The sequence below is a fragment of the Phascolarctos cinereus genome, unplaced genomic scaffold (genome assembly GCF_003287225.1).
Source record: "Phascolarctos cinereus isolate Bilbo 61053 unplaced genomic scaffold, phaCin_HiC Scaffold_4;HRSCAF=312, whole genome shotgun sequence".
In the NCBI taxonomy this organism is placed as follows: Eukaryota; Metazoa; Chordata; class Mammalia; order Diprotodontia; family Phascolarctidae; genus Phascolarctos; species Phascolarctos cinereus.
In genome coordinates, this window is record NW_027555847.1 from 225,161,895 (window position 1) to 225,172,133 (window position 10,239).

At 36.6% G+C, this 10,239-nt stretch overlaps 1 protein-coding gene across 1 annotated transcript in view; it reads left to right on the forward strand.

The window, feature by feature from the left end:
* Positions 1-5,114, forward strand: part of WIPI2 (WD repeat domain, phosphoinositide interacting 2) — a 36,297-nt gene extending 31,183 nt beyond the window's left edge. Inside the window, 1 exon segment of the mRNA XM_021008441.2 lies at positions 267-5,114. Within this exon segment, the coding sequence (XP_020864100.1) occupies positions 267-379 (113 nt within the window). The 3' untranslated portion in view covers positions 380-5,114.
* Positions 5,115-10,239: the final 5,125 nt, after the last annotated feature.

Sequence of the window (10,239 nt, forward strand, 5' to 3'; positions counted from 1 at the left end):
AGTAGTCAATTATGACTATTCCAAGTATTTCCTAATTTTTAACTGTGCTGATAGCATTTAAGTGCATTTCATCTTTTGAGCGCTTTAGTAGTACACGTTTGAAGTTTAGAATTTTGTGTCGGTATCTTGACAGATAGCATGAGATACTCAAGAGTTGGAGATATTTGTCAAACTATTTCTAAGCTTCGATGACCTTTTTCAAAAGCCTATTGCTGAAGTTCTTATTTTTCATATCCTCCAGATAATATGTCACTATTTCTTTGCAGCATACACAGAGGACCTGGGTGCAGTGGGTGGCGCTTGTCTGGAAGATGAAACCAATGCACTACGATTGGATGAAGACAGTGAGCATCCTCCTATGATTCTTCGGACTGACTGAACTTTAACCTGTGAACTCTAACCCCTTGAAGCAGAGAACACTGGCTTGATACTTCTTTGAGGACTCTGTGTTAAGCTGCTATGAACTTTGATGTGATTTGGGGAGACAGGATGGCAGAGACATTTAAGTTGTAGCCGTAGACTAATTCTATACTATTGAGAAAATATATTGTTTTCACTTCTGTGGCTTTTAATCTTATCTATTTTAGCTTTCTTGGTTGTGTTTTTTTTTACCATTTATTTGCCAAAATCAGCTGTTTGGTGAACCCTTAGAACCTCCTCGCTTTGCATGCATTCATGTGCCAAGCTAGCATAGGAGAAAGAGAAGCCACTTTATAACAAACTAAAGTTTGTATTTCTTTTTATACATGTATATAATAGTAAGTATATATAAAGAAAGTGTGAAGACATGGTTCTTAATGCTGAGGTTAGTTCTGCACTGACAAAGGTCCAGAAAGTTTCTTATGCATGGGCTTGTCAGTGTACTTTAGTGACTGGTGTGTGACCTTTTAAGAGACACCCTCTTTCTTCAGTTCCCCAGTCCTGGACCATTTTTTTTTCTAAAAATTTATTTTATTTTTGTTAATTAAATTCCTCCTGAATGTTGCTCATTTGTGGGACTTTTTCTGTGGTGGACTTTTCTTTTGTTCTTGGTTCTGTTTTGTGGGAGTTGGACAAGGGAGGTCTGTTTCCAGATCAAAAGTCAACTCCTTCCCCTCAGCATGTGAAGTAGAAAAAATACTTGAAAACATCTAGAGAATAAGATGGCATGTGTAGTTAAATCATCTGTACCTTATTTTAGAATTCAGTATTTTTTTTTAATCGGCGTGCTGACTTTAAGGAGAGTGCCTGTTGACTTAGTTTTCCAGGAAAGCACAAAAAAAACTTTAGTTCGATCTGTTGCTAAGCTGCCTTCTTACTGTAACTTCACCCTTTTCCATTCTGTAAGGGTTTGATCTTTATAAGAGAAATCTTGAGACACAACAATATGAGAAAGAAGAAATTGGATATAAAATGCCGACTTAGCTAGGTTGTATTCTGTGTACCTTTTGTGTCTTAATTTTTTGAAATGTATTTAATTAACAAACTATGAGATTGTGGTTCTAAATGTCACCACTCTGTCAGATTCCCTCTTCCTTTTTTTTTTTTCAAATGGGAGATACAGGCTAAAGCATCCTGAATTACCTCAAACTCTGCATTCCAAAACAAGACACAAACTAGTTTATTTTGTGATAGAAATTAATGGTTTGAAAGATATAAATCTAACTCAGGGCTGGGCTTAAATATTATTAAATAGAAGCAAGAAAAATGTTGCTTAAACTAGTTTTTTGGTTTCACTGTTGAGTTTGGAACAGTAGACAGGAATGAAAGAGGGGAGTTTTTCAGATTTGCTCTTTGTGTCTTGGTCACTGGCTGAATTAAACCATCTGTGAAAGGAAAAAAAGTTAATTTACAGGTGGTAACCAAAGTTACCATCAGTAAAAGAAATCTCTAAGTCAAAATCCTGGCTGTGTGTAATCTCCCTCCATATGTTCAGAAATCAATTCTACAAGTTGGTAAAGACAAGGAGGCAAAAGGTATAGGTCTGGTAAGTGTCTAAATGAATAAAGTGGTAAAAAAAAAAATGAGAATTGCCCATATTTCTCTTTAAACAAAAACTTCTGGTTGTATTCACTGGAGCCTTGCTATAAAGTGATTCCTAGGAACAATGTAGAGTCATTTAGGTATATCTTGGAGTTGAAGTAGTAGAAATGCTAGCAGAATTTTCTTACCTTTGTCATAGTTCTTGTGTCATGGCCCCTGGGAACAGTTTTGCTGAAAGATTCCCCTGTTCATAGCAAAAGTTATCCAGTAGCCTTAAGTTTTCTCATTTAGCTCTCTCCACCACCAGGATGTGGCATTGGATTTCATGTCCAGGTCTTGCAGTTCAGAGTAAGAAGTTTAGAACTTAGTTTTTTGACTAATGAAGAAGGAATACTTCCTGTCCTTTGTAGTGAAAGGTCATTGACGTTATTTTGGGAGCATGCATATTTATTTATTTATTTAGATAGATAGATAGATTTGAAGGGCTGGATTTGCTTTAATGGTAAGGCAGATAGTTACCAGGGGTAAAAGATACAGATTTGTATCCTTCTTTGATATTGGTAGTGCCAAAAGTGTTTTTGAAAAATGTGACTGGCAGAGAAGGGAAGTTTAAAATAAGTTAAAGCTACCTTTAGTAAACTCTGACTTTAAACATAAAGTTTTAGTGTACTTCAGAAATGGAGGTAGGCATTTCTCATTGAGAGCTTACTTTACTGGTGAACTATACTCTTTAGCCAACATTTTAGCTGTTTCACTGCCCGTTAGCACCTCTTCCTTTGGGAATGGAAAAAAAGAGAGGAAACAAAACTTAATCTGATTTAATATCTATTATTAGATAGGGATCAATAATCACTTTAGGATTATTGGTAGGGATTGTTAGAGTGCCTCCAGCAAGTGCCACTGGTTACCTTCCTATCTCTGTATTAGATGACCTGATACAGCAGAGATGAATGGCACTAAAAATCAGAATATACCTTGGTCCAGTTCTACATATCCTACCAATTTGCTGAACTCTGAATAAAAGGTCCCTTTTTTTTTTTTGTTAAACCAAATTTAAATTTTTTTTTCTTGGCTAATTTTTTTTAGAGTGAAAGAAAGTCTAGTGAACTAGTTTGAGCTAAGATCAAGCTATTGAATAAAAAAACTTTAAAAAAAAATTTTTTTTATTAAACTACAAGTCACTAGATGGTTAATTCAGTTCTAGTCCTTTGGATATAAGGCTTGGTAGAAAACATCTACTAGCCGTGACTAGTGTTTTGAATTACATAGGGATTTCATATACATGGTGTTTTTATTCCTCAGTACCAGAAGCAATGAGCTAACTCCATGTAGTCCAGCCCTTGTTTGTGGTAAAGGTGAGCGCTAGTTTATAGCCTGTCTTGGCGCTGATTCTTCAGGCATTCATTCTTAAGCCAAACGGACTCTAGTGTATTTGAGCTACTTTTTTTTCCCCTGAGAGTGTGTCTTTTGGGCTCTAGTATTAGTTTATGACCTCACTAAAAGTGAAAGCTCATTTGCCATAGTTTTGCTGTATTAAGCAAAGACAGACCATTATGTCAGTTTTGGCTATGAACTGGCCATCTTGTTTCTGTTCTCTGGTTAGAGATCTCTAGTGGCTCAAAGGTCTCGTGGACCAGGATGATACCTTGGAATGCATGTGTTCTGTTTCTGCTCCTCCCTAGGACCCTGAGAATTATATATTAGCCAAATCATTGATTGAACCTCTCCTATCCTGGGGTAAGGAGATAACTTTGGTACCACTCAGGCTGTCCCTACCCCCATGCCCATCAAGTCTGGTTCCATTTCACCTCTTTACAGGCTATCCCAGAGGCAAGAAAAAGAGTCAGCAGCTGCCTTGCCAGATTGTGATTTTTGAGTGATTCCAAAAGTGATCGTGGGAACAGCTGAGAAACTTCTGGGTGTTTCCTTTCTGCTCTTGACCTTCTTTCCCCTGCAGCCCCTAAATGGCTTCTTTTCCTTTTCTTCACAGATCATCTCTCCTTCCCTTCAGCTACGTGCAGTGTGTCACACACAACAAATGAGACTTGTAGAGCTGTCACAGAATATTTTAAAATGTTCTAATGTTGACTGTTCTACAAAGGGGCTGTTTGTAGATAATTGCATAAGGAAAGTTGAGACCTTACAGACGATAGTGACCAGAACAGTCAAACTGAGTTAGAAATTTTTTTTGTATTAAATTCCTTTTCTATTTTCTTGACTTTCATAATGGAATTGGCACAAACAAGTTATATGAAGCATGACTTCATAATATAGGTATAGATAACTCTCTCTTTTGCACTCTGAATGACTGAGTCACTTAATTGGAAAGAATATTTGATAGTTTTGTGCTTGAGCAACTAAAAGTCCAAATATATTTTACAAGTGTACTTAATAATTATCAAAACCAAAAAGGATGCAGCTAGGTGAAAGCTTTTGTCTTTTGTTCTATGGCACCCAGAGTTGAGAGCTAATAGCTTTTTCTTCTTGACATGAGAGAATAGCACACTGGAGCTATTGGTGCAATTTTGGTAGGATGCATTATCTAGAACTCTTGTTCTTCGTGTGTGCATAACTTACTTCAGGTTGAAATTACACATTTGGAGGCATTTATTAAGCAGCCAGATTTTTCATGTGTATATTTTAGTTCTCACCTGACCAGGGTCATGACGTAGAAATAACTTTGGTCCATATTGGATCTCTTTTCCCTTCTCAATACTTTGTTCACATTGTCTTAAGATTCTGCAAGTTTCAGGTGGGGTTCCTGAAATTGCTTTGAATAGACATGACTTCCTTTACCCCCCTTCTTTTTTCATCCTTTGTTAATGATGGACTAGGGAAGAATTTGACTTTGAAAAGTCAAATCTTATTGAAGTTTATAATTTGATAGAGCTTTTTATGGTCTTACCTCCATGTTGGCACTTGTGTTTTTTTTTTTACTGAATTTTAATTTTTAATTTTAATTTCTTTTCCCATTTCCTTTTCGGATGAAGCTGAAGCATGTGTTGCTAATGTTTGTCTTGTATGTGTGTGTAAACAGTGTAAAAGTATGCTTACAAATTACATTCCACCCGGTGAACTGTCCAGATCTGCTCAGAACCTGTTTGCTGTTAGAATTCTATAACTGCATAAGACATTAAACCTGTGTTGTTATACATGTTGTCTTTCTTTAATTCATTGCATGTTCACAGGCAAGTAGTACATCTATTTGTACCAGGCATTCATCTTAATTATACTCAGAACATTTCATCAGTAACAGTATCAGAACTCTGAAGCTAGATTAAAATCATACTAAGAATTTTGTTCACATCAGTTATTGCATTGTGTCTGTCTTATTTTTAAGAAAGTAGATCACGTAATTCACTCTACCAGAATTCTTTGCCTGTGGCCTAATAAGTCAGTACAAAGCTAGTAATTCATTTTTACGTTCCTGAGGTCATTTGTTTGACTTTGGGGGGACAAAAGGGAATAAGTACTTATTAGCAGTTATGGGAAATAATCTGAATTAATAACCAGTAATGTAATCTGGATTGTTGTAATTGGGGAAGTGAGTATAATGAAGATAATTACATTGTACTTGGATTTTTTTTTGTCCAAACCTGTGATTTCATGGGTGAAGGGAATTCCTAGTAAGAAAATTGCCTTTACTAAGAGTGCTTATCAGCAGTTTTGTAATTTAGTTGCCTGAAATGCTAAGTGATGTTTCCTTACCTTCACAAAACTCAGTATGTATTAAGAGACTGGACTTGAACCCAGGTTTTCTTGGCTTAGAATCAGGCTTTGTCCATCATGTAGTGCCTCTCTTCTTCTAGTACATAGAATTGACTTCTAGTACAATTAGGTCTAGAAATTTATTTAAAAGTGTTCGTTGTGCACAAAACTATGTTTACTTCATTTGTTAGAGGTTTTCCTATTTAGATTAGAGAAGAGCTTGTCTTTTTGCTGTGGAAAAGCTTTATTTATGTATTTATTTCACATTTTGCCCTGCCAAATGAAGTGTGCAATGGATTTTATTAGGAGGTGAGCACCTGGGAAAGTGGTTCTAGTCTCGGTGATTGTAATTACCTGCATTTTAAGTGGCTTCTCCAGTTGGTAAAGTTTTGCAGACTTATTACCTCATTTCTATTAGTTGCTTTCTCTACACATCACCTAAAATTTTGTCTAGGAAACAATTAAAACAATTGCATAAACAAATTTGTACGCATTAGCTATATGTAACATGCAAATCCATAAAAGCATGGGGTATCCCACATTCAGTCTTGGTAGCTTTTTTTAAAAAAAATCAGTTGCCTCTTTTGTGTTATATTTTTGTGAACTGCAATAGTTTAATGTTACTTTGTACTTAATTACTTTTTAAAAATTGTCCTCCAAGTCTTTGTTTTAAAGGGAAATTATAGACCAAGTAACTTGTGAGGAGAGAAACTTAAAAAGCAGTATTTCTCACCTGTGAGGTCACTTTGGTTTCCTTTAATACCTGCACTTTTGACCTTTTATAATATCTTTAGTTCCTTGTCTTTTCCTGAGCCCCAGGCCTTGAAGAGAGTTCAAGCTGAAATCCATTAAGGGCAGCACAACTGCTGAGGATGGAAATTAGTCCAGCTGCACATACTGCGATACTTCTGTTAACTGAGCTGTTCTTGCAGGGGATTAAGGAAACTGGTATAACAGGGTGATGTGCATGTTAAACAGACTACTTGGAGCTCCCCAGTAACCACCCTTTTTAAAGAACATCCTTGGGAGCCCTACTCAAAGTAAAGCCTAAAGCCTTAAAGAGAATTTTTCAAAAATCTGCCCTTGTCCACAACTTATATTATGGTACTTGTAACAATGATGAATAATGATGTTATTAGGGAGAACATCAGTGGCCTGAAGTAAATACAATACTAATGGGTCATGTTTTTTCATTTTCATTAAAAGTTCCGAGTTACTTATCCTCTAATGACTTTGTAAAATTTATCTGCTGTTTCTTGGGGGTGGGTAGGGAGGGTACTATGTCCTTGCCAATTTGCATGGCTTTATACAGATGAAAATTAATGGGCATTCCAAGCTGTATTTTCTGTACACATTGCAAGGTTGGTTGCTATGATAGACTATGAATGGGGCAATAAAGGAACAGATTGTGTTTGGAGTTTACAGGCCTATGTCTTCTTTTTAAAGGCATGTTATGGACATAGGTTGATACTTGAAGGTATGTAAAAAAGTGATAGGGCATCACATAGGAAAGCTGGAGGCTATGACTTTGAATACTACTACCTTGCTGCATTGCTTGGGTCTGGTAGTGGGACAAGTTTAAAAGAATATTTGTATAATCACATGGCATCTCAGAAGCTGGTTTCCCTAGATTGTGCAACTATTTAATGTTGCTTTCCTTTAGCTTACTGTCTTAAGTGTTGAAATTCGTCCCATTCATTTCATTTTCCTTTGGCTTGAGGGAAGTAGAAAGGGAGCAGTAGGTGAAGAGGAAGTTTTTATTTCTTATTTGCCCTGTACTAAGATTCCACCTGATTGCTTTCCATTCCATTCTTTTGCATTTTTAAAAATTGCTGTAGTTCTGTAATTTTGGTATAAAGAGGTTTTATTTCAGAAGACCACGTATCACCCCTAAAATAGACATGATAGAAATATAAATGTAAAATATAAGTAAATTTTACTGTGTACATTTTACCTCAGAACTCTTCCATATTATGAACAGGCCCTGATCAACCTGATTATTGGATAGCAGACTAATTCAGATGGTTCTTAATTGTCCACACACACACACACACACACACACACACACACACACACACACACACACAAAAACCCCACAAAGAAGTGCCACTACAAACAATAGAATTAATGTGGAAAGACTAGCAGTGTTTCCAATGAGTTACAAATGGGATAGTGTCTGATCTTTATTAACTGTCAAAAGTAAATTATTGCAATTGTTTCCTCATTGTAAATGTGAATACTTTAAGAGGCAACAGATATCCACACATCTTAAGAACTGCTATGTTGAAAAAGAATCAGAAAACCTTAAGATCAGTAGTCACTATCTCTTCACCACTAGGTGGTAGAAAGCTTCCTTCTTTCAAACACCATTTGTACTATTAGCTGACATAGTAAAAACTGCCTGCAAGATGCAGACGCAGACAGGCATGATATTCTGAATAGAATTAAGGCCTTTGAACCTAGGTAACTGAAGGGCAAGTTCTTTAGCTACAAGGACACTGCCAATGTCTGTTAAGAGAAATCTTGATAGATACGTTGAACCACCAAATGAACACTATTTTGGATATCGTGTCATGCAGAAAAGAAATATTGTCTGCTTTGTATCTCGTGGGAATGTAATATATCTTCTGTGCATATAGAGCATCACATTCTGGAACACAACTCTTTGCATGGATTTTTAACAGTTCATATTCGTGGGCTTTGAGGCATAGCCTTAAAATACATGAACTATGTCCCTAAACACATCACCAAATGCGTGGGGGGGGGAGGGTTTCCAGGGAATGAGAGAGGAGTGCATGGTATTCGTAATAGTTGGGTGTTAATTAAATGTACGATTAAATGTACAGTTCTTTTTGTTTACATGATCTGGTAGCTGTGGAATTGAAGTGCTCCTCTTAGCACTTAGCTGGTAAAAACAGTGGTCTTGGTGCTTTTATAAGACCTGGATTCCCAGGTCCTATACTTATTGTTAGCTATGTAACCATCAGCAAGTCACTTAACCTTTCTAAGCCCTCAGTTTCCTCATCTATAAAATTGGGATAATTATTTGCACTGCCTTTCTTATGGGATGTTGTGAGGAAAGGAAAGTGTCTAAACTTAAAACTCCACGTAAATGTGATTATCATCCAGCACATTTTAGTAGTGTTTTTTCTGATTATGACACCCTCTAAGAGGTAAAGCTGTGTTTATTGCCCACATTTTTAAAAACTTGGACACTATGGTTATTATATATTTTATAGTAAGTTGAGGACAAGGTCATCTTTTGAGTTCCATTCCCTGGCTAACTGTCTCTTATGAGAGACAGCACTTGATCTCAGCTTTGAGCAGCTGGTAGCCCTGATCCCACAAAAGAAAAGAAAATACAAATACTTCTTTCTTTGTATAGCACTCCGCCATTTTAAGTGTCATTATGGAAGAGAGGAGAAAGAGGCCATTATGCCTTTGTTGGAAGCATTCTGTGTGTGAGAGGAAAGTTCTTATGTCCCGTGCTGGAACATAGGAAATAGATAACTATGCTGTGTTCATGAGGCAGGAAATCTCTTCAGGATTTGATGTGGTATCATTTGGATAAGTACAATCTTGGAAAGATATAATCATTCCACTTCCTGAAAACTTGACTTCAGCATCTGTTAAGCTTCAGTCAGGAGAGACAGAGGAGGTTAGATGTCTATAACATATTTCCATGTTTGAGGCCTTCCTTGTGATTGATTTCTAAGCACAGCTGAAATGGGAGCTAGCTAGGCTACCTGGAAAATTCAAGAGCAGGGCTAAAGGGAAACAAGCATGGTCTAAGGGATAATAAGCCCAGCTCCTTTGTGTATTAAATTCTGGTTCAGATGTTGTTGGTCTCTTAAGGCCTTGTGTTTCTCAGAAATGCTACCACCTTTTTTAATTTCTCAAAATTACAGAGATTTTACTTGATTACTTAAAAGGTTAAAGGAGATCTAACACCTTTCTGATCTTGATGCATCTTTTGTATTGTCTTTCTATCCAAAACCCTTTCTTCTTTCCTGAGTGTCACAATGTAGTGGTAAGTGCCTGGCACTGAAGTCATAGGCATTGGGTTCAAATCTTGCCTCTGACAGTACCTCTGTTACCTTGGCCAAATCTTCTAAACCCCCTGGGCTTGAGTTTCCTCGTCTGTAAAATGAGTGTTAAACTAGGTGACCTCTGAAGTCCCTCCCAGCCCTAGAGCTATGATTCTATGTCTGAAATAAAAAAATATTATTCCCAAATGCATGCACCAGTTTTTATGTGATGTTCCATGGGTTTCAAGGAACCTCATTAATCTAAAATAAGCTTTGGAAAAATGTACAGTAGGAGAGAAATAACCCACTTGATCTCTACCCAAATTGCTTACAACATTTCATCCTTTTCAACAAATTTAAAGAAGAGCTAAGGTGAGAGAGGGGTAGAAGAGGCCCTTCTAAGAAATATTATTATTTAAATGTCCTTTCATGTATTCCCCTGGGTAAAAGTCTGTTTGCATTTCAATAGTGTAACTTTCTTTTCATTTAAATGTGTTTTTTTTAAAGCCTCACAAATGGCTCTGAAGTAGGTAGGCCTACC